Source organism: Neopelma chrysocephalum, unplaced genomic scaffold, assembly GCF_003984885.1.
Source record: "Neopelma chrysocephalum unplaced genomic scaffold, ASM398488v2 Primary Assembly neopelma1_128, whole genome shotgun sequence".
In the NCBI taxonomy this organism is placed as follows: domain Eukaryota; kingdom Metazoa; phylum Chordata; class Aves; order Passeriformes; family Pipridae; genus Neopelma; species Neopelma chrysocephalum.
The window spans coordinates 1,553,058-1,577,581 of record NW_020897790.1 but is presented as its reverse complement, the minus strand read 5'-3'; the positions used below and the strand labels follow the sequence as shown (position 1 = coordinate 1,577,581).

Sequence of the window (24,524 nt, the reverse complement as noted above, 5' to 3'; positions counted from 1 at the left end):
GATCGCTCCCTAATTCTCAGCATTTTTCTTCTTCTTTGGCTTTTCCCTGTTTCCCTTTTTAAAGCAGTGTGGTTTTCAGAGTCTCCTGCAGAGACTGGTGCTGTCCACCTCTCTGGGATCCTGCTGGGTCCTGTTTTGGTATCTTAAACATCGTAAGATCACTTGTGATCACTCACAGCTCCTCCCATACCTCCATCGGCATCAACCACACCACGTGGGCACAAAGCAACTTCTCCTCATAAGACAGCACAGGAGAAAACTCCTGCTCCTCTGGTGAGCAACAAAATCCCACCACTTTCTTTTCCAACACTGCAGTGTTGCTCCCCAAAGACAATTTTACAGCTGGTTTGATGTGCTGCAGTCCCTGAATAAGTGGTGTCATTTCCTTGCATCAGCCACAAGCCATCCTGCCAAACTATAATTCAGTTTATCACTGATCACTTACCTCTTTTAGATAACGGGGAGGGTACAGGGACATTTTTAAGGACACAGCTATAACAACTCTGGGCTCTCTTTTCCTGAGTTTAAGCTTCCATGCAGTGACAAGAAGAAACTTCCCTCTCTGCGCTTTCCAACCAGCCCTCGGGCTGCAAGAGCCAATTTTCTGCCTATTAAGCTCTTCTCACAAGCAGGGTTTCATCACTGTCTATTTGTCCCGTTCAATCAATCTCCACAGCAGCTCGGACTGCTTCGGCACTTCTGGAAGTCTCCTGTGACGGGGCTCGGCGGGACAGATCCCACCCACGGAGGGAGGAAGCCACGCGCAGGCGGGCGAGGATTTTCCCTATTTATTCCCTCCACTTCCATGGGTGCCAAGCCCTTCGTCCCATGTCTCTGGCTGCAATGGAGCCCACCTCCGTTGCCAGGCAGTATTTCAAGGAGAACTGAATGTCTCTTGGCTCTCTGGCACCCACACTTTTTGCTTTCAGCTCTTTTCATTCTGTCCCCTCTGTTTTCCCTGTTGCCAAACACCTCGGTCACGCCAGGCATGGACAGAAATGTGGGTTATTATTCCTTACCATCACTGCAGGGACCAAGTGGTGCACAAGAGGAAAAGACACACATGTTGAGGAGGGTTCTGTAGGTTCAGTATTTCTTCCTGATCACCTGCACCACTTCAAACTCCATGCAGGAGAGAGAAGCCACAGTGTAAATAGGTATTTTCTAGAATCCCAGAATGGTTTGGGTTGAAAGGGACCCTTAAAGAACATCACTGGGGATTATTCCAATGGCTGATTGTTCTCATTGTGAAAAATTTTCCTCTTGGGTCTAATCAAAATCTCTCCAGGAGAAAGCTGCACCCATTACCCCTTGTCTTTTCCATGTGACTCCTTGTAAAAAGGGAGTCTCCATCTACTTTTTCATGTGTGAATTTGGTAGCCTAAATCCATTTGGAGCCCAGGAAGCCACCTCGCCTTGACTAGCAGGAGGAGGAAGGTGCCAGGCTCCTTTGAGATGCTTTGAAAACCGCTTTTCTATTTTTCCACCACCTTCTGAAAAGCTTCATTCAATGACAAACTGCCCTTTTGGCTCGGAATGTTTAACAGCCACTTATCTAAGAAGCTGCAAAGCCAGCCTGAGAATCCAGACAATGCTTCCATTGACTGGGAGAGGACCAGGACTTGGCCTGACAGGGTGGTTATAAAACCAGTTGGTTTCATGTGTGGATGCTGGTTTTCCTCACGTTTCCCTGCTGCTGCAAAGCAAGCTCCATCAAGCAGCTCCATCTCTACAGACCTGCCCTTTGGGTGCTTGCATTTATTCCATGTTTTACATCCTGATAAAAATCCTGCTTTCAGCACTTCCCTGGCTTGGCATCCCCGGAGATGCTACGACCATCCTGACGGAATTGTCCCCGCCAGTGAGCAGCGTGGCAAAGCAAAGCTTTGGGAGGATAAATCACTTCTCTGAGGGCATTTTCTTTTTCTCTCTGAGTCAAGACAACTCAGAAAAGGGCTCTTGCAATGGCATTTCGGGAGCAGAAAGACCCTATTGAGACACAGGCACAATAACCAGTTTCGCCCCTGCCTTTAAAAATTAACCACCATTAACTCCAGGCTCGGCATGGCTCCAGGCTGCCAGCAGCACACTCCTTCCAACTGGCTTCCCAGAAACTCCTGATTCAACTTGTTCTCAAAAGCCTGGTGACATTTGGGCAGCTCCTGCTCTTCACTGGTTTCCCCTTGCAACGGTAAGTGGAGTTCAAGCTTCTGCCTCTTTTTTCCTCCGAGCTTCACAGACTCACCCCCACCTCCTTACATGAGCACTAAACCTCCACAGAGCATGATTATTGTGGAAAAAAAAACCCAGTGGATTTTCTGGGGTCTCACCCACGCTGGAAGGTGATTTTACTGCTTCAAGCAAATTTCTGTAAATTCAATCAACCAAACGTAAGTATAAAATACTTCCACTTTTAGGAAAGGAACACAAGCAGGATCTATACTAGTAAAATTGTGTGCAAGAAAAATAAAAGCCCATTATCCAATGGATTTATCCAGGAAAACCAAGCATAGGTTGGCTTTCAGTAAGTGACTGCACTGTAATTAAGATACTCCAGGAAAGGCTACTGTCAAAACCGAGGGAGGAAGAAAGCGAGTTCAAACAAACTCAACTTGTTTTTTCACTGAAAAATGAGAAATCTGGTATCTAGAGACACATTTGGAGACTCCTTCTGGAATGCAACATGAGCCACACAGAGAGATACTTTTACCAAAACAACAAAGAGGCTCTAAAGCAGTAGGGAAGCACAAATACACAGAATAAGAAGGCAAAGCCACACTTCACTGCACCATTTAGGAACATCTGGGTCCGACATAAGCTGAGGTCAAAGCAAAAATACCATACTGAAAGATTCCACTAAAACCTGGAGGATAAGTACAAGGAAAATGAATTATTTAAGACCATTAGCAGCGGCAGCCTGAGAAGCAGTGGGCAACCCGGACCACCTCAAAGTGAGGTGGCCAATTAAGGGGATTAAAAATTGTGCAGAAAAGCAAACCAGCTGCTTTGTGTGAAACTCCAGCACATAGGTGGGTGGAAAGGCACTTAGCCTTTTCCAAAGGCTAACGTGGGAGGCAGGTGCCTGCAGAATGAGGAAGAGAAGATGGAGTGAACTCAACAGCAATGAGTGGCCAAGTCCTTTGTGCTCACACCTCACCAAGCCCTGCCCAGTCCTGAGGTTTTTGCCAGGTCTGGGATGTTTCGTACAGCCCGAAACCAAAGAAAACAATAATCGATCCACAAAATCACCAGCAACTGGTACCCAACAGGACACCACCTACCACCTTTCTGCCATTTCTTCCTAGACTCCAGGTTCTGGAGGTTTTCATTGCAGTTTCCAAAGGTGTACAAGGTTACCATGCCTTTATTTTGCTTCCATGACTAAAAACACATGGGATCTGAGCTGCCCCAGCCTGCTGGGACTTACCCGGACCGGGGTGGCTGTAGTTAAAAACAAAACCATTAGCAGAGTTCTCTGAAGCACTACTTAAGCAGATTTTTTTTCTTTCTTTCTTTTAAGCTCCTAAATGCAACTTTAGCAATTATTGGTTTATGTAATTGCCTAACATTTAATGTTTACAGACACGTTTTACAACTAATTTACATGTAGTTCACTAAATGCTTTAGGGTTAATTGGTCTTTTGTCATGCATTAAGCAGCTTGTTAATTATTAGACATTTGGGAGGAAAACACAAGTAGGAGGTCGGTTTGGGCATGGCTTGGACTGAACCGAATGGCTGGGGGGGATTTTTGCATAAGCACTGACCTTCCTAATGGTCAACCCCCTGTGTAGCCCCAAAGTGGCAGAACATGATGAGTGGTGTCTTTTACAGGGTCATGTCACCTCCTGTGTTCTACCTCTGAGGAGGAGGATACAACAGAACTCATCTCCTGCATGTCAGGTGAGGATGAAACCACAGGAAAAGAGAGAGAGAAGATGCAATTCCTTGCGCTTGGCAAGAATAATTTTGTACCACCTGCGCCTAAAGAGAGCCCCAGGAGATCCAAGTATTCTCTGCCCCGAGGATCCAGAGATATCCATGAGAGGGAAAAATAACCAGTGTGTCTCCCTGGGGCTCTGTGCCACCTGCACTTCAATCTAATGACATAGTGCTCCGGACGCGATATCACAACTTAGAACCCAATATTAATAACTTAATTACCAAGCTGGCCCTGCTTGGAGCAGAGGTTTGGACCTGCTGGTGGTGCCTTCCAACCTCATTTATTCTATTCCAGATAGCTGATCTCCACTCCAGCCATCCCATCTGCTGCCCAAACCTGAGTGCTTTGCCAGGTTTTCAGAGCAACTTGTAGTAATGAAGAGAGACTGGAAACCCCGTGTTGGGATTAATGATCTGCTTGGCAACGTGGTCTGGAGGATGAGATCAGAAGTGAAAGGAACAAAAACCCAACTCCATATCAGAAGATATTTACCAACAACAAAGGCTGCCCCAGCACCACGAAGACCAGAGAAAACCAGCAAAACAATTCCCAAAGCTGCACTGCTTCATTTGCATTCAGGGAATCAACCCTGACCAACCCAATATGGAGTCAAAATCTACCTCTACTTTTTAAATCCCTCCTCAAGCACAAAACTGGCTTCAGCATCTCAACATCAAAAGCACTGAGCAGCCAACAGCACAGTTGGCCTTAAACATTGCCCAGGACTTAAAAAAAACCCCAAACAGTGAAAAAAAAACATAAAAGGGGAACAAATGAGCCAGGTACAGCAATAAACTTTTAAACAACTTGGGATGAAAAGGGCAAAGCAGAAGTGAGCAGTGTTTCCCAAACCATGTTCCATCAGAACAGCATTTCCTCCAACGTAAATCTCTTTACAAGCACTGATCTCCTTAAAGTCGTTAAATGCCATCTTTATTTCTTTTTAATTGCTCCCAGTGCATTTTAAATTGCTTTTTGAAAGTATAGTAGAAGTATATAAACATGATGTGTTGAAACACAGAACTGTTAAAATACAGGAAATAAATCTGAAAAGGCTGTGGTTTTACTGGTGCTCAAATTTCATTACCCAGAAATAAGGAAGGTACTAGTTTTAAAACAAAAAATACTTGATTATTAAGAATGACTTAGTGTGTGGCAAGTTTCTGCACATGATTATTATAACTCAGCAAAGGATGCTGTTGCTTTCCTCCTGACCCCGCACACACTCCGGGTTTAAGAACAGCAAGAGGGAAACATCACCCTTCCTCAGCTTTAGTGCCTTCTCAGCACTTCAGCCTCTCATTCATTCCCCCTTCCCCGCTGGGATCAGTGCTCTGGGCTTGGACCACTCTGTTTTGCTGATTCAGCTCAGTGCACAGCCACAAAACCAGTTAGATGGGCAAGAAATCAGGTAGATGGGCACAATGATATGAGGAGGGTAGAAAGGAGTCGGGGTGCGACAGGAGCCCCGTACAGGAGACCTGCCTCTGACAGAAACCTGAAGTTTGGGATAACCCCCCATGGAGCTGTCGAATGTTCCCAGCCCGGCAGCTGGGCCAGGCTCGGGTAATGCCGAGGATATTGAAAGGGCCCTGTCCCGGTGCCAAGCCCGCTGCTCCCATGACAAGGGTCGCTTTGTCTCGCATCCCCTCCACCTCCCAGCACATGGGAAACTTCAGAAATTCCCTCGCCAAGGAGAACAACTAAGCTGAGTAACTTGGAATTACAGGCTTTCAAGGTTAGTTTGCTGCCAGAGCCAAGACATATTTCCAGTGCTTCTCAGGACTGAAAACAACCTCCTACTTTTAATGACTTGCCTTTTATCTTTAATAAGGGATTAGGAGCTATTTTTCCAGCTAATACCTTAAAATCCAGATAATCATAAAAGCAATCAGTAATACCCAATATATGTTAATTACTCATTTTCTTCTCGTCTCTGGCTGACCTGCTGTCACTCACAGACATTAATTTGTCTATAATAAGGCTGCAAATCAAAATCAACAAAAGGCTTCAGGTCCTCTGGGGAGTCACAGGTTTAGACTTGGGGGGATTAACCACAGATTACACCTGCGACAACAGCGAGGAAAACAACATTACAGCCAAAGAGGTGCTGAACTATCCCACCAGCCGCTCTCCTACGCCTGGACCTGCTCAATTCCCACAGGAGTCAGGCAAAGCACAGGACTGATGTAAAATAAGGTAACGAGGCACTGGACAGACTTGACAGCACTAAGGGAAGCCAAAGTCCCACTCACCAAGTCGTTCCCAGTGAAATGTGACCCTAAAAAAATTTGAAGTTTTCCATACTGAGCCACACTGGCCTTTCCAAAGAGAATTTACAGGAATAACAGGTGTAGAAACTTTACATTCAGGATCTGGTGCTGGAATAATGATGCTGATCAGCACATTGCTCAGAGAGGTAACACCTATGACTGCAAAAGATTTAAATGACCAAGGGTTTGAAAAAAACCCTTTTGGTAGAAATTACATCAGTCCCCTTGAAAAACTCCTGTCAGAGATACCAAACCTGAACTTTCCGTATCCATCGAGGAATAGTACAACCAGCACATCCATCCACACAGCTCTCTGCACAAAACCAAAGTGAAATGGGAAATCCTTATACTTTGTGACAGAGAGACACCCAGAAACCAGAGATTTGCACCTCTGACTCCAACTACAGGGATAGAAGAGCAGACTGAAGGGAATACAGACATTTCAGGGAAACCTCGCTCTAGCATGAACACAATGGAAAAATAAATAATCTATAAATTTCACACAGGTAGTGTAACCCAGAAACAGCTTCGCTGCTCACAACAGCAGCGTCTCTGCCACACGTCACCAGTCAAACCCTTCTCTTCCAGATCCTCACCTGCAGATCCCAGAACGACTGAAAAGCTGAGACTGGAGGAACCCCACTGGACATCACCTGCTCCATCCTGGTGCTGGAAGCACGGCCTTCATTAATCACTCAGGGCCCCAGCAAGGTGAACACTGAAATTCCCAACAAAGGGAACTGCACCACTTCTTGCTGCACTTCTACCCCACGACTTTGGGGTAGGTTGGACAAATTTTCGCCTGGGCACTGCCTGGCACACACAGCCAACAGTTCTAATTTCAGCTGTCTGATGTAAAACACAGGTGGGAACTTCTTTCCAGAGATGAGGATCACTAGATGATTTTTTTGTTACATTCTTTGAAATATTTTCTCAGGTTTTAAGTAGAAATTTATCCCTGCTTTCCTTCCTCCTCCTCCTCCCCACAAGAAATGTGAGCTCAAGGTAGACACCTGGACGGAAAACTCCAGGCCCAACGACTACATTTTGGCAAAGACCCAAGAGCCCTCTGTCACAAAATGACAAGAAAAGAGTTAAGAAACTGGTTTTGAGTGATATTTAATGCATAGGTGGCTGAGATGTGAGTAATCTATCTCCCAACTGCTTCAATATTCAGACTGCCTTTGCTACGACTTGATGGTCCTTCTGAATTTATCCTCCACGGCCCTGAAAGTCCGAGTGCACGGTTTCCCTGCTCACAGAAGAACTCATAGCTCCTTGGATGCCACGAATTTGGAGAATTCCCTGGATTTATATGACTTAGGTGGCAATGAAAAAAAATGCTAGAGCAAGGATGAATGTACCTACTTGGAATTACATCCAGCATTTATGGTTGGATATATATATCCAGCCATATATATATATATATGGATATATATATACCCATATATTTTTCTTCCATTGCCGAGTCCTGAATAGCTCTGCGCTGCCCTTAAAGGAGTTTAATCAGTTTGTACCTCAAATCCAAACTCTCTCCATCATACTCCTGCATCTTTTGTGTTTCAAGCCTGCAGCATCTGAAATTTCGGCCCCCTTGCAAAATCACCCGCAGAGGTGATTTCTTGCCACCCCAAACCACCTTCCCCCGTAATCTCCGGAGTCAGAGTCACGTAACACTGGGAATCATCTGGTTCTCAGCTCTATTAATAGAGGCTGTGCCTGCAGACAGTGCCTGTGGCCAGGCCAGCACCCTGGTCACGTAACACGGTACGTGTCTCCTTGGTCTGGAGCGTGACGTGCCCTGCCAGCACCCACAGTTTCAATAACTTTTTAATATAATCTAATATTTTAAAATAATTTTAATATCACTGTCAGTTTACATTATTTAACTATGCAGCTCATTAAAGAAATTCAATGTGAGGTGATAAAACAGGAGAGGTTGTTTATTTCTCCAGAGTTCTCCAAGCTAAAAAGAAGGGGTGGGAAGATGAGATCTGGGGAGAACAGAGAACTCCACTTCCTTTAATTCCTAAAGGGATTTTAACTGCACCAAGTAGTTGCACCAATACAAATAAAAGCAGCCTCCCCCTTGGAATGGAATTTCAATTTCCATCCTCTCCATCTCCAGGTGGATATAACACCATGATCACCTGACCTCAGCCATCGGCAGGAAGGCTTTGGACACGAACCGAGCATTGGTTAGTACGTTCTAATGCACAAAATTTAGGATGCTGGATACCTGCAGATTCCAATATCAAATTAAACCAAGGATATTTAGAGTGCAACTTGGCTACCAAAATGGAACTACAGAAGGTGTAGAAAAAAAGGCTGGTTTTCCAGGTATTTCTCAACAGCTCTTCCATATACCTGACCCCTCAACCCCAACCCAAGTTCTTCTGCTTGATTTTGAGATGAAGTCAAACCTCTGCCCACAATGCCTCAGATAGGAACAGTTCAACTCACTGGTGTAGATAAAAAAAAGCCTTTTCTTCAAAACATACTCATTTTTTATCCCTCAAAGAGACAGGAAATAGTGAGCAATAAACCTCAAGGATTTCTTTTCCAAGATTTGAAAGCTGTCCTCCAGTGGAGATTCCCATTTTAAGCACATGCTTTGCATAACTGAAAGAAAATACTTGACCTTGATAGGAAGCAAAATATTTCTTGCAAAACATTTACTCTTCCTTTTGCTGTGTAAAATCCGTCTGTTCTTCCCAAGCGAAGGACATCAAACCCACATTCCTCAGAAAAATGTCACACCAGATTTAATTGGAGGAGGATGTTTTTACAACAAGTTCAGCACTGACCTTATGTTTCTGAAGCCGTGGGCTTCTAAGAAAAGAGCATCTTCCCTTCTGCACCACGTGCTGCCTTGGATATGAGGGCTCTTCCAGAGCCAGGAGGATGTTCTTCACAGATCCACCACTTTCACATCAAGGATATCTGATGGAGCAGCAAATACTGCCTAGTGCTGTCCCACACCCCTAAAAAGGCCTCAAGCTCTCTAAGAATTTGTACCCACCAGGGCCTCTCCTCGTACAACCTGAAGCTACAGCGGGAGCAGCGTCCACAGAATCAAGGAATGATTTGGGTTGGAGGGGACCTTAAAGGCCATTTCATTCCATCTGCTGACCAGGCAAAAACCTTCTGCCTTTCCATTTCCCATGGGCACAGAATTCAAACACTTACAAAAAACCCAGTGTCACCACGGCTTCCAGACACCTCAGACAAGCACAGGCAGCAAGTGAATCGGCTCACAATAAACACCATGTGCCCGACCCACACAGAGCTAAAGGATGTAAAATTCCAGCAGATAACCAGAGGCTGCACACGCCCGGATCGCAGGCTTAGACAGTCACCACTTCCACAGCTCTCCCCTGGCAACCTCTTTTCCAGATGGAACCTCAGAGGAAATCCACACCCTCATTTCCAAAATGTGCTAAGGCCAGCAGCTGCAACCAAAAAGATCAACTTCCCAAGACTCCAAATTTCAAAGGAACCCCAGAGTAAATACTGCACCTCTCTGTTTTAAGAAAATGGGAGAAAAGAAGTAAAAACACCATTTCTGGTCAGTCTCAGCTTCACAATCCCAAAGTTGTTGTAAAATAATTGTTCCCAAGAGTTTGAAAATAAAGAGCCACTATCAGCATGTATCACTGGAAGCACCCCACTGCATTCCTGCGATCCAAAACCACACAACCCCTCTTCCAGCCAGAAACCTTCTCTGTAGCTCCTTACCACTGCATATTAATATTCTTTCACCTTCTGACGGTTCTCTCCATCTTCAAAGGCTTCCAAAGCAGCCACATTCCCTTTTGACAACAAGAATTAACAGGTTCTTCCCCAAAGCATCACACCTTCCCCTTCTCTGCCCTGCTCACACCTGTCCCAAATTCCTTGGCAAAAATGGCTATAAACATGGGAACTTTGATCAATAGGGGTTTTTAGCCATCGAACGTGTGCAGTAACCACCGTGGAGGGATGAAGCAAATGCCCCAGCACTCTTCCCTTTTTAGAAAAGCACATAATTATGTTAACAAACAACAGAAGTATGAGATTAGTCACAGCACTGCAGCGAAAAGAGTCAAGTCACCAACCTTGGATTAGCTGGAGATGTAATGAAGGCGTGCTAAATATTCTCACAACCCCAAAATAACACTCAAATGCACTTGAGGGTTATCTACGGTCCTCCAAAGCAATCGGAGTTAGCCACGGAGAGAGAATTAAGTTGCCTAAAGGAAGGTCTGCAGGTTTAGGAAATCTAAGGAACAGATCCACTGGAAATTTTTTTTTACTGCAAACAATCTATCTCCTCTTCTCCAGAAGGCCAAAGAAAAGCCCCTTACGTCGTTCACAGGTATTATATCCACTTTTTGGGAAAATAAAGGGGAAGAAAACACATCCCCAGCTTCCCAGACGCTGCCAAGTTTCAGTTACAAGCCTACAGCTCCAACTGTTGTGAAATATGGGATGTCCTGAAAGCCAACCCTCTCCAGGGCTGGTACCAGCTGTGAGCTGTGACAGCACACAAGTCATTCACAGGACTTGGTTTCTCCAGAAGGAATCCAGGAGGATATGGTTTGCTAAAACCTGTTTTGCACCAGTGATCAGGGAAGGACATAAGGCAGAAGCTGGGGAACAAGACCTTCATCCACAAACCACGCCCAGTTGCTGACTTTTCCAGCTTTTTAATATTGAACCCTCCAATACTTAAGAAGCACCGTAAGCATAGAAAACACTGTATTCCTCAGGCGCAGGCTTTGGACAAAAATCCACGTGTGTTACCACTCTCACATGGAAAAAACAGGGTATCTTGAGACTGGAATGAAACCTGAACGTAAAGGAAATGTTTTTTGGAGCAGGATGGGCACAGTTGTCCATGGCAGCTCCAGCCAGAGGGGTGAGCAGGGTGCTGTGACCACCACCGCCAGCTCTTGCCAGACATTTTCCATGTAGGATAAGAGTCAGCACCCGATCTCCTACAACAGGTGGGAAGAAGCCTGGCTCACTTGTGACTCAAGGGGAAGGTCAGCAACTGCATCACCACTTCGAAGGGGAACTCCAAGGGGAGCTGCTCATCACCCTAACTGACTTGAGAAAGATCCCAACCCACGGGAATGATCCTTTTTTACAAGCCCTTTTTCACAACAACAGGGAGAAACTATGAAAACATCTGGCAATCCATTTAGTGACAGCTGGATAAAAAGCATTGGGAAAATGGGAACGCTCCTCCTAAGCACTGCTGGGGGAAGAAAGCCCTTTCACATTACTCCACTTCCAAAGGGAGAGCAGGACAATCTGTGCGGAGACTGTGGCAGCTTTGCCATGAAGACAGCCCCGCTCATCCTCCCGGGATCCGTTTACAGTAAGCCCCGATGAGGGGGGAAGGCTCCCAGCAGAGCCACACTTCGGGAAAGCCGCACAACTCCCGGGCCAGCCAGGGCGGTGGGCAGGGATCTGCCAAGTCCAACCCTGGTCCCATCTGTGCTCTGTTTCTCCCACTTGTGACCAAGGGAATTCTTTGGTTCCAAAAGCCTGTGGTCCTGAGAAAGTGAGGTAATGAAAGGGGAAAGGACAGGGAGAATCAATACCAGGAATAGTCATGCCAGCATGGTAGAGCAGCCAAACACGCTCCCCGAAATCTCGCCTGCTCCCAGGTTTCCCCACGTAGCCAGAGCAGCTCCAGCCCGGGGAACTATTTATATCAGCAATCCACCCGGCACTTCAGCAGATGCTCAGCTTTAAATATGGCTTTAAATCTTCTTGAAAGCAGCCAGGCTAAATATATGCTCTGGGTTAAATTTGTTCCTGGTGCTGCCCTGGATCACGGTTCTCGTTCTGCCAGCCCTGTTTCTATAGGTGCTGCCACAAGGTGTCCTGGCAGCCTGTCCTCGTCCCACCACAGTCCCTCCCCTCACTACAGCAAAGCAGGACCAAACCCTCAGAGGAGGTGATGCTGGAATGTCCAACAATCAAAAACTGTTCGCATGCAACCCCAAATGTGGTTTTGTCTGCAGCTGGAAGCTTCTTATTTATTGCCAAAGCCCTAAAGGAACCCACAAGACAAAGAGCAATCTCATTCCAAAGGCAAACAATTCATACAAAATACTGCCTGTTTTGCATATACACGCATATGTATTTTAAGTAGACAAGGTAAAGGATTTGGAAATCTTCCCTTTTCACCACTGACACAGCTGGAATAAAAACCAGACTGAGCCCAGTAGAAAGCCCCCAGCACTGTTTTTCTGGGGCAGATCCCAAGGCACGCTGCCCATCCCATGACCTTTAGCAGTTCCCTGTTCCCCCCTCCCTCACCCACACATGATATGCATCACTGGGAGCTGCAAGATGCTGCAAAACCCTCGGGTCAGGCCAAAGGAAAGTCTAAATGACTCCAGGATTACTCTATATTAGGAGTTTAGAGTGTGGGCTTGATATCTGAACTCTACAGCTGACAAAATGTAACTGGGAAAACCCCACGTGAATAATGGAAATCAGCATATTCCATGGTTCCAGAGCTGTTTCTTTTGCCTCCAACCAGCAAACGGGATTCTACAGGTCGTGACAGTCATTTATCTGAACCAGTCCATCCCCAAATAATCCCCAATTCTTGCAGCAGACACGAAACAACTGCTCTGGATGGCACTACTTTCCTGCCGTTAGGAATGTGGAGTATGTTTCAAGCCCGGCTTTAATGCAAAGCCTAGACTAATCCCCCTGGAGAGCTTTAGCTGGCATTTGCCAAAGGAGCAATTGTTGCCACTAAATACATTTATACTGTTTGATGGTGAGCAGTTTCTTTCTGCAGCATGAGCTCCCATTCCCACGATGAAATGCACGCTGGAATGAAATCACTTGACTGTATTTCTTCTTTTGCTACAGACTCATCCTCCTGAAGTTTCCCATCCCGGGCAATTTACCTTGCAACACGCTGGGACAAGAAAACCATGATATACAAAGTAAGCAGAAAAGTCCCACACAGATAAAGGGAAACCCAAATAAGAGCAAGGCCAACAAAACGGGGTCAGGCATGTTCTCTAGGAATACCCAAAGCACAAGGCAGAGCCTGTGCCCGGCTGAGTCAGCACTCTGCCTGGGAGCAAGGAGCAGGCAGCACCTTCTCCTCAGCGTCTGGAGCTCGACGGGTTTGCAAGGTGTCCCAGAAAGTTCTGAGAGGCCCAAGGACCAAACACCACACACTGAAATCCTTCCACATCCATGAAACTCTTTTCTGGCCTCAAAGCTTCCGTTGCCTTTGTGGACTTGAAACCAAGCAGTTCCGGGTGACTTCTGTCAGCGCATCTCCTTGTCAGGAACCGATCCCTGCTACCCACCGAACTGCCCCCAAACAGCTCCCAAAACTTTGTGGAGCCATAACTTGCCGTCTCTCCAGTTTGTTCTTTTCACACAGCCTGTTCCACAGGCACCATGGAGTGTCTGACTGACTGTGGGATACAACTGCTCCCACAGGGCATGCTTATCACCCTCTTACTGGGATAGAGCTCTCTCAGGCAGGGAATTCACAGGGGCTCATCTCACTCACCTAGACCACAGCCCATAGAATACCTTCATTCCTTCATTTAGCTTCTCCCAGCCTGTGTGACACCCATCTCTGCCCAGATGTGGTGCCAGACACTTGCCAAGTGCCTTGATATCTAAATCTTGTGGTTTCAGAACAGCTTTTCTGCCCTCTCTGCACCAAGCACACCACGTTTCACCGCCTCCAGCCAGCTCTTCCCGACTGCTCTTCAGTGCATGTCCTTTTTTCCTGACTGATGACTCACATCATAAGAGCTACTTATCTGCTCTAAAGACACCCCCACCACTACCCCAAAGCCACAATGCCATCAGTGCTCTGCAGCCAAGGACCACGTTGTCGCCACAGCACTGCCAACTGCTGTCCTTATTTCCTGATCCATTATCAGCATCATCCACCCCACCACCCTCAGGCTTCCCAGCTCCCACAGGGCCAGGCACTCCAAGCAGACTCCTACGGTGGTGGGTGGCTCTCTGGTGGATCACAGTGGAGCTGGGTTATCAGTGAGAGCCTGAAGGCCAGGCTTGTCAGTCCCAGCATTATGGAACTGCCCTCAGAGCAGGAATACACCAGAGGGATGCCCAGAGCACCTCTCCTCTCATGCCCAGCCATGTCATTCACAGGGTTTTCCACCCCCACAGCTCAGGGCCCAACCAAACAGCCCTGTTACATGGGATGAACTCAGTTCCCATTACTATATTTAAATATTTAGGTCTCCAGTTGGAAGCAAGGCTTGAACACATCCCAATACCGCATTCAGGATGGGACTAGTCCATTCCTAGGTTTCCTCACACAGAGCAGGAAAGGCTGTGCTGATTTATGCATACTTCTATTTCCATTTAACTGCTGAGGTTTACAGTGCCCTTCCAGGGAATATCCAAGCTGTAAGGAAAAGGCACCAAAAGGGCTCTGCCTTTTTAGAGACATAAATCTGGCCGAGCAAATTCAAACACATCTATCCAGAACCGCTTACGTTTTTGTTAACATCTGCTTTCCTCTTCAGCTCGCAGATGACCAAGCTCTTCCCTGCACATAATTTTGATGTACTTAATATCATTATTTTAAAGTTCACCCAGTGGGTAAGAAATCAGCAAATAAATCCAAGCAAAGACTCTCCCCTGCTTGAACAGATGTCGGATCAGGATTCAAAGCTGAGCAGAACAGCCCACAGCTCTCAAGGATTTCTTTTCAGATATCATACAGATTTATTCTACCAAATATACCATTTTTCTGGGAAAGGGTTGATGCTGAAAAAGTGGAAAGGAAATAATTTGCAATGATCAATGTCCCAGAGCTGAGGCCTTCTCTGCCCTACCTTGTTTTTTCTTCAGGTTTATGACAAGCAAATCTTAATTTCCATTTCCTTTGGTGGTGGCTCTTTGACTGCCAGTCCTTCAAGTCACAGCTAAAAGAGTCAATTTTAGCTTAACACAAAGCCAGAGAGATAAAAGGCAGAAGACATAAAAGAAAGGCAGCTCTTGCCTCTCATTAACTTGTTGTTTCTTCAAGGCATGAACACGTTCACAACACAGCATCTGCTCCAAACTTCGAAGCAAGATCATCATTCCCAAAATAACCCCAGCAGAAAGAGAAACCCTGGAGTGGGTCCTTGGACATGACCCACAGCTGCAGAAGGCTAAGCCTGAACACAAGTCTTGCCTCAAGAGCATTTGTAAGGGCATACTGAGGCTTGGTTTTCATGAATGATGACAGATAAGTATTTATTTCAGGGTTCCCAGTTACAGAAAGCCCACATTGGAGCGATGTCCACAGGGATGCAGAGAGAGCCCGTTGCTATCAGCTGGGTATTCTGTATGGAATTGATTGATTTCTCTTTTTTTTTTTTTAACACTCCCATTTGGTCATTCCAGCCTGCTGGCACTCAAGTAAAGCAGGTTTTTGGCCTCGAGATCTCTGGTTCACCCTCCACGTTTCCTCATCATCTAATTCCCTAACAGTTCCCCTGTGCAATCAAAATTATCTGCATTATCATTGTGCCAGCTCGATCTGGAGGAGAAGATGAATGTGGGGTGCCAAGTGAAGAAGGGAAAGGCCCAGGAAGGTCTGATATGGGGGAGTTCTGCAGACATTCCTACACTGCTTTCCACGACTCTGATAAAACGTCAATGGATCGCACTCATTAGATCAGCAGCATCTGCTGCCATCCCAGAACCGCCATCTGTGCACTCATTTCCCAAACCCACAATCCCAACTGGAGGAGGTTAGTAGGTCATGAGCATAATTCTCTGCCCCTCCTGCGATGAGAGGAGACTCGGTTCCAAGCTGCGGGAAGCACCGAGAGCCCCTCTGCCACCCGTCCTGACACTCTAACACCTCTCCTGCCCCTCCCAAAAGTGGCCAAGTGCCCCTTTCCAGGGCAAATGCCAGAAGTGACAGGCAAACCTACCCCAGCTTTGCTGATGGGCAGCAGATTTTAGAATGTGGAATTAAAAAAAGGACAGGAGCCTCAAGAACAACCAGACCAAGGATCAACATTTGAAATGGTCCCGACAGGAGGAGTTCGGTGAGATTCACAAGAGCCAACTGAAAACACAAAGCAGGGCTCAGAGAAGAAAATCCAAGTGTTGGTTATACTGATACTAGATAACAAACTCTTGTTTGCACGTACGTAGGAACGCAGAGCTTTGGGATGGCTTGTTCCCACACTGTCCAACAGATTTGCACGGAGTTTAATCCAAAAAGGGCAGCTTTGCAGTGCCAAACATCACCTCCCCAAGTCAGCTAGAAAAACAGCTCTGGCTTCAAATCAAAATGCTTCTGAACGAGATTTTTTTTTCCCCGCATGGTAAATTCCTTAGACTTTTCTGTCCCTTAGCAGTTTCACGTGAACACAGGGAACAGAATTAAGCAAAGAATTAAGGTGGCTTAGGTAATTATAGCGGCACATGCTATCAGTTCAAGACAGAAGATTAGCACAGCGAGCTCCCAGTTAAAGGGTTTTCCCCATACTGGGAAAGGAACTGGCCTCTTTTTTGCTCTGTCTGTCTAAAACATGAACAGCCTACCATGTCAAAGTGGCAACACAGACCCCATAAAAAATTCCCAGAGGTGCTTTTGCTGGTGCTTAAACACTGAAGAAGTTTCAAGCTGAAGAACCACTTGCAATCCACCAAGCAGACAGTTACACACCCCGTGGCTTTAAACCCCACATAAAGGTTATACTGAATTATTTTCTTCGACAATTACATGACTAATTGTGTCGCCTTGGGCCAGGGGAGATTTCTAAGAAAATTGCCTGGTCAGGAAAAAAGCAGCAAAGACCATTCTTAAATAAGAAAGGCTTAGTGGTAGAGCTGCAAGCAAAGATGCAGTTAATCAAGGCAGAAGTCACCAGTAAATGAAAATGCTCAGTGTCACTCACACCTTCCCCAAAACCAAGAGATTTTGAGACTGATCATCTCTGCAGGTTATTTTTTCTTTTCTGCCCAGATCCCATTTATCAAATAATTCTCGTTATTTTATCTCAAACTTCGCCACCACTAACTCAATATTAATCAACAGCATTTTGACCCCCCTCCCAAGGGGAAGTTACAGCCATAGAAGAATCTTAACTTTCACTCAATCAAAACCTATTTGTATCAGCTCCTCAAACTGAAGGGAAAACTGAAAGGTGTAGCCCAAGGGTGACAGCATTTGGGTGTCAGAGCCAAAAGGGCAGCAAGAAGTGTTTGTACTTCTTACTCAAATTAATTTTTTTACTTCAGGGTCATGGATTTTGATCACTTCAAGTAAACAACCAAAGAGAAATTGCTCAACAGCCCTGCTGTCTATACTGGTGTTACTGCCATGGCAACTGCTGTGGTTGGTTTTTCAGGATGGAAACAGTGGAGGCAGGTTTTAAAAGCTCCCTGAAGAGCTGACACTGTGCCTTTAAATGCACTGCCCCAGGAATAATCCTCACCAAAAGCCCATTATCATTTCTCGATGGCATTCATTCCCCCTTCCTCCCCCAGTGGCTGCTCCTGCCAGACACATCCAGCCATTTCTGAACACAGAATTCATATCTGAACAATTTCATCCTGGTCTCTCCACAGGTGGAAAATTCCCTCCTGCATATTTACAATATTCCAGGCCCAGGTGTTTGCGACAGCTTCACAGCATGCCCTCCAGCACCAGTCTGACAGCATCACAACCCAAGGAACACTGAAATCCTAGAAATACAAGGCACTTTCTAAACCCTACAGGAACACCAGTCAGCCCTCCTGAAGCACCCACAGCCCCGCCACAGCTGAAGGGGACTGACATGAACACCCAGTGACACGACCGCTACTGGAAACACAACACACCAGGAATGTATCAGGCTGCAGGATGGAATTTCAGCCTGCACCGCTGACTTCTGTTGAGGAACCACGCACAGTGGCAAAGATAGGACTGGGTTGGTTTGTGTGGCTGAACAGCCCTTTCCTAAGGACACTTTGGTAGCACTTCAGAGGCTGGGGAATGACCAGGGAGGATAGAGAGTGTGGGAAGCGCTGCTGCATTTGAGTGAGATTTATTTTCACTCGCACAACATCCCTGACAGAGTTGTCCCTTGGAAGACTTTCAACACCAGCTCCCGGGACTTGCCAGAGGGCAGCTGGTGGCAGGCAGAAGGGCAGACGCCACATGCCACCTCTGAGCATGTCCATGTGCTTCCTACGGGTACTCCAGCCATGCCCATATTTTATCAGTCAGTCCTAAAGTGCACTTAACTTATCCAGGGACAAATGTTTCTTTTCTCCAACCCTCACTCTCAAAAACAACTTCAGAAATGACCCCAAAGGGAAAAAAATCCCAACTCTCACAACTTTTCTGGGCAGAGAAGAGGATGAATCCCTGCACTGGAGGCACTCCACATTTGCCTCAACAACCAGAGCATTTGCTCCTATTTTGTGTGGGAGACTCAGGACACACCTAAGAAGGGAGAAAGACTTCAGTTCTACCTTTTAGCACACCCACCCAAAATGTGGACTGTCCAAGGGAATAAAAAAAATCCAAACCTGAGCTCCTTTCCAAGCCATCACAAGCATGGAACAAAAGGTCCGTGCTGTACACCCTCCGTTTACCTAAAGAAGGCGTATGTTCGGTGCAAGAGAAGTGTAAATGGTTTTAAGCAATCCCAAGAGATCCTTGATGGGATCAGTACATGCACAAGTCAAGGTGAAAAAGAAAAAAAAAACAGGAGTTCAGGCAAGGGGTGTTGCAAAGACAGCAATTTTTTTAATTAGCTGTCTGAGTAAAGCCCTGCACTCTCGCCAAGAAGAAAAGGAAAGTCTTTGCTTGGGGCGACAGGTCACATCTAGGCCCAGCCTTGTAACACCACATGCCTTTACCCCACCCAAGGGCCTCACTGGGAGCTGTGGGGTTTGGCAGTGAGCCACAGGAACAAGAGAAATGCCGTGCAGACCTTCTCTTGAAATGAGAGCTGGAGTAAATAACGGTGGAAGGAAGTCAGTTTTAGCTGCTGCTGAGGTACCTCTCCCCTACAAGTGTCTCTTCCCTGTCACTCCAACACCTCAAGTAGTCCTTCTAACTGCCATCAACGGCACCTTCACAGCTTCACACTGACATAGGGCAGGGCTAGATCAGATACTAGGGAGAAATCCTTTCTGTGAGGGCAGTGAGGCTCTGGCACAGGTTACCCAGAGAAGCTGTGCCCCATCCCTGGCAGTGTCCAGGGCCAGGTTGGACAGGGCTTGGAGCAACCTGGGATAGTGGAACCTGTCTCTGCCCATGGTAGGGGATTGGAACGAGGTGATCTTGAAGGTCCCTTCCAACCAGGTCCCTGCCCACCCAAGCAGGGCCAGGCCATATCCCAGGCTGACATCCAGACTCAGCAACAGCCATCTCTCCTGGCATTACGTAACCCTTCCCTGGCAGGGTGGGAGCCGATGGAGGGCTGTGTCCGCAGGCAGGGCTCACCTCCTCACCTGCACCCTTCCCACAGCCTGCCTGCCCCGAGCACCTTCCCATGCCCTTTCCCATGGACACAGCCAGCTGCACCCCGACAGCCTCCGCGACAGGCCCCCAGCTACGCACGTTTGCAAACAAAGCAGTAATTAGTTCTGTGTTAAATTAATTTACCTTTGCAACTGCACTATGTGGGACCTAAAGGCGCTCCCTGCAGCATTGGAAGGGCAGAAAAAGGCCTGCTTCAGCTGACCTCGCCACCCAGGACCAATCCACGAGTCTGCTGACCAGTTCTTGAAGACCAAAACACCAAAACTCCCATGCATTTATGGTAAAGTCTCCCTGACCACCTTCCCTATGTAAACACCGATACAAAAAAACCTAAGCTCTTTGGCCATCCTGCCTAGTACTTCTCACCTACAATTGTTGCTCTCACTGTGGTGAACTGAAGCTAAAAGCTTCTGGAAAATCAGGAAAGAAACTGGATGGCTGAAAAATCCAGTAACACCAATAGGAAGACTCTTGGCACAGCTCAGCCTGTGCTGCATCTGCTCTGCTAAGTAGGTTCATTTATTTCCACCCTGTAGCTGTCTCCTAGTATTTATAGTTGCTGCCTTAATGAACTTTCAAGGTAGATACCAAGCCTGAGCCTTCCTAAATTGATGTTTAAATATCCTTGTTCAATTAATTCAATCTTGTTATGAACGGACGGTTCCACAGTCAGACTGGCAACTTCCACTCCTCACTGGAAATCACAGAATCACAGAATGGCCTGGGTTGGAAGGGACATTAAAGATCACCCAGTTCCATCCCCCTGCCATGGGCAGGGACACCTTCCACTAGCCCAGGTTGCTCCAAGCCCCATCCAAACTGGCCCTGGACACTTCCAGGGATGGGATATCCACCACTTCCTTGGGCAACCTATCAACTGGGACATTCCCACAATAACTTTTTCCTGCAAGGCAGGAGCTCCGAGTTTGGGAAGCAGTACCAGCCATTTACTTGCCTCCAGCGCAAACCTGATCCATCCAGCCCAAACCTCACCTTCACCAGGACAGGCTCCATCCAAAAGGGCAGCACAAGCCTCAAACAGCTTCTTACTGAAATGACTGCTGCAAATGCTCCTCCAAACTCACATCTGAGGGATTAAGAGTGGTTTTTCACTAAAACCCTCAAGAACTACTGCTGGTGGGTGGAAGAAGAATTCTCTGAGCCAACTGAAAACCTTTACAAACCTTTCATGGGACAACATATCGTCCCTCCCCTCTCTCTTGCCAAATGGGTCCTCTTATCTTTCCTTTTAGGGATTCCAAAATTTAGATTCTGCAGTTATATTTATCCACCTGGCAACATTTTGACTCCTGACAAAAATCAGGGTATACTCTCTTCAGGGATGTAAGCACTGAGAGAATTCTATTCCTTGGCAGCAACAATTTGTCAGATGCACAAAGTCAGTAAAAGTACTGCAGCCCCTGGGTTTCGGCCAGGGAGGTGAGCCAAACTGACCTGGAGGGCAACCACACAAGGAGAAGAAACCCCTTCCCAGATGAAGCAGAGATGCATTTCCTCATGGGAAAATCTCTGCATGTCTGCAGTAAAGAATGAGGAAGAGGGAAACAGACTCGGAGAAACTTCTGTCTGCCTTCCTTGTTCCTCCCTTGTCTCATCCCTTGCAAGCAGGAGCAAACTACACCATCCTCTTCGTGCTGAGGTAAGCACTGGCCAACCCCATGAGGCAGCGCCAGGCAGGATAACCACTGCTAAAAGGTTTTTCCTCCTTGCTGGCCCTAAGTGGAAACCAGGGCCAGGCTGGTTAAAGGAGGTGCTGGGATGTTTCACCTGGAAGAGGGATTTGTCATCATCTGCAGCGTCAGCAGTCCTGCCTGAGAACCAGGGCGTGAACGCCAAAGTTCTGTGAGTGCAGAGACAGCCCCTGCAGGCCTGGAATGTCCTGAAAGGGTTCTGCGGAGGGAACATCGCCTTCCCGCCTCCTCCTCGGTCTATCACAGCACCCCTGTCTGGATTTGTGAAGAAGGCATCTTTCCCAAGCAATAATTTCCTTAGGATAAAACAGATCTGTACACGTTCGATCTCCAGATGGGAGAGCTGAAGGTTGTCTATAAACTACTGTAGTTTGGCTTGTTTGACTGAACTGGCCACAGATTAAAAAAAAAAAAATGACTGACGTTTCCATGCTGCACCAATTCCCAAACACAGAAGCGCAGCGTGACCAGTTTAGAACTGGGACAAAACTTTTCTAGGGGAGGCTTGCATTTCTGGACCTGCAGTTTTCACCAAAGAACCTGACAAATCAGGTAGGATATCGTGGTCCTTAGGGACAGACTATGAAATCCAAGCACCAACAACTGCATCAACAGCGCTTTCATTCCTGCTCTGCACAGCCCTTTACACATATTTCAGCTTCTGGTACCCCATGCTCTCTACTGACAGCTGCCTCAGATATATGAAATATAGTTCACTCCACCTTTCTCCCAACCTAAAGTTGCTGCTCAGTATTTCCCAGCTCTTTGTTTCTAATTTCCCTTTGGAAATTCAATTTGAGCCACCTACCCCTCAATCAATGCCTGTTATGGGATGAAGATTAAAAACCCGGGGTTCTAACTGGGATTTCTTGCCAGGATTGCCAGTACTGGACACCTGGTAGGTGCTCACTGGAGAGAACTGGACTTCCCTTGGACTCTCTTGTGTGATACAGCAGGAGGATAGAGAAGAAAGGCTTCTGAGCAAGTGAACAAAAAAGGGTAGGAAACACACGGTTCATGTTAGCTCTGAAGACAAGAGATTCAGAAGAGAAAAAAAAACAGGAATATGAGGCAAGCTGTAATTCAACACAGTAATCTGAACTACCTCTCTCCTTTACAGAGCTCTGAACTAACTGAGCCAGCTTGTAAAAAGATCTGGCCACCAGCGAGAAACAGCAAGTCCCTGCAAGGACCTGGAAAAGTATCCGGATACGTGAGATGGGGAACAACAGAGAAAAGGTCCCAGTGATGGGATATGAACACTGTTATGTGGGATACCTGGAATACTGAGTGCTATTTATGTGATCATATTCCAAAAATCTGCACTGCAAAGAGGTCAGAGGGGAAAAGACGATAGGAAAATTCCCAGATGGAGAGAGCTGGAAAGACTGCACATTTTTACATGCAGATATAAGTGTAGATGAGAACACACTAAGGCATAGAAACAACAGAGACAAAAAACACCATTAACTCTTCCTCAAATGACATAGAAACAATGATGGACGAAATGAATGGCAGAACGTGAAAACCTGATGGAAAAATGGGCTTTCCACCACGGGCACAATTAGCCTGTGGAAGCAAATCCCTTAGGATATTATACACTCAGAAACCAAAAAGGAATTTCTACAGGCCGGGTCACCTGCACACCAAAGAACAACAGAGATATAAATATAAAAATTAAGCTTAAAATATTTGAATTCTCAAAGCCAGGTCATTATGTCTTTTGGTGTAAAACCAACTCCTGGTTTCTGGGTGCTGACAAGAGAACTTTCTTGGGACAACCAGGGAACTAGAGCTAGGAAGAGCAAATGGATTCTGGGACTTGCCTTCCTTTCCAGGTGCTGCTCTCTGAAAAAAGTAACAGGGCATGCAAACCAGACCTCACCTGCCTATCAAAATTCAGATATTCAACCCCTACAGATACTCAAACATACAGCAATGCTACATTTCGTTCTTCTTTTTGTCTGCACAACTTTAAACTGGTTAATTACTGATGGAAAAAAGTTACTAGCACCACAAGTCAGTGACACACAGAGCCAAAAGCAAGAGGTGCTGGAATTCCAGAGCGGGTGCGTGCCCCAGAGCCAGGGCAGAAGCTGCAATAGATCTGCCCAGGCACCTACTCAGTTTTTGCCTTTGCCTGCTATCTCTTTACACACAGAGTCAAATTGCTTTTAAACAGTTGGCCTGTTCTTGGCTGACGTTCGCTCAGGAGCCAACTCAGGTGATACAGAGGGATGAAATGCCTGCTCCAGCCTGTGCCTTTTCCGAGCCACAGCAACCATTCCACAGCAACTGCCTAAGACTACTCCAACAGTGCAACGTGAGACGAGTGCTTTCATGGATCAAGTTTCCTCCTCCACGAGCAGATCCCTAGACAACAGACCATTGTAGTGTGTGACAACTGAAGCAGGACTTACTGAGTGGTTTAAGGATGCTGCTGCTCGTCTCATCGGCGTTTTCTATGTCTGATTTGTCCGAGTAGTTCTCTGAGATTTTCTCCTTTTCTTTCTTTTCTTTGTGCCCAGGTCTTCTCCTATGACGCCTCCTCCTCCTGTAGCTCTTCGGCACGTGGACCCCGATGTAAATCGTGTGGTGCCCTGGGAAAAACAAGCACACAAGTATTAATGCCAGCTCGGGGCAGTTTGGGCATCACTGGTCATCAAAGTTCATGCTGCCTTTCATAGAATCCCGGCATCACTGGTCATCAAAGTTCATGCTGCCTTTCATAGAATCCCAGACTGGTTTGAGTGGGAACGGACCTTAAAGCCCATCCAGTCCCACCCCCTGCCATAGGCAGGGACACCTTCCACTACACCAGGTTGCTCCAAGCCCTGTCCAACCTGGCCTCGGACACTTCCAGGGATGGGGCAGCCACAGCTTCTCTGGGCAACCTGTGCCAGGGCCTCCTCACCCTCATAGGGAAAGGTTTGTTCCATATATCTAACCTAAATTTCCTCTCTTTCAGTTTGAACCCATTACTCCTTGTTCTATAACTGTTTCACTCCAATAGGCAAGTGAACTATCCTTCTATGCTGGCCTAGCATTAATTAGTCCAGTTTTTCTTGCCTTCCAATGTGAGCTTGGACCTCTGTAGCT

General features: G+C 46.6%; 1 protein-coding gene across 7 annotated transcripts in view; it reads right to left on the bottom strand.

Moving 5' to 3' along the window:
- Positions 1–24,524, bottom strand: part of SLC4A4 (solute carrier family 4 member 4) — a 139,838-nt gene that overhangs the window by 55,570 nt on the left and 59,744 nt on the right. For all 7 annotated transcript variants that reach the window (XM_027698542.1, XM_027698545.1, XM_027698539.1 and 4 more), the window contains one exon: positions 23,846–24,025. In XM_027698542.1, the coding sequence (XP_027554343.1) occupies positions 23,846–24,025 (180 nt within the window). The remainder of the gene's footprint in view (positions 1–23,845; positions 24,026–24,524) is intronic.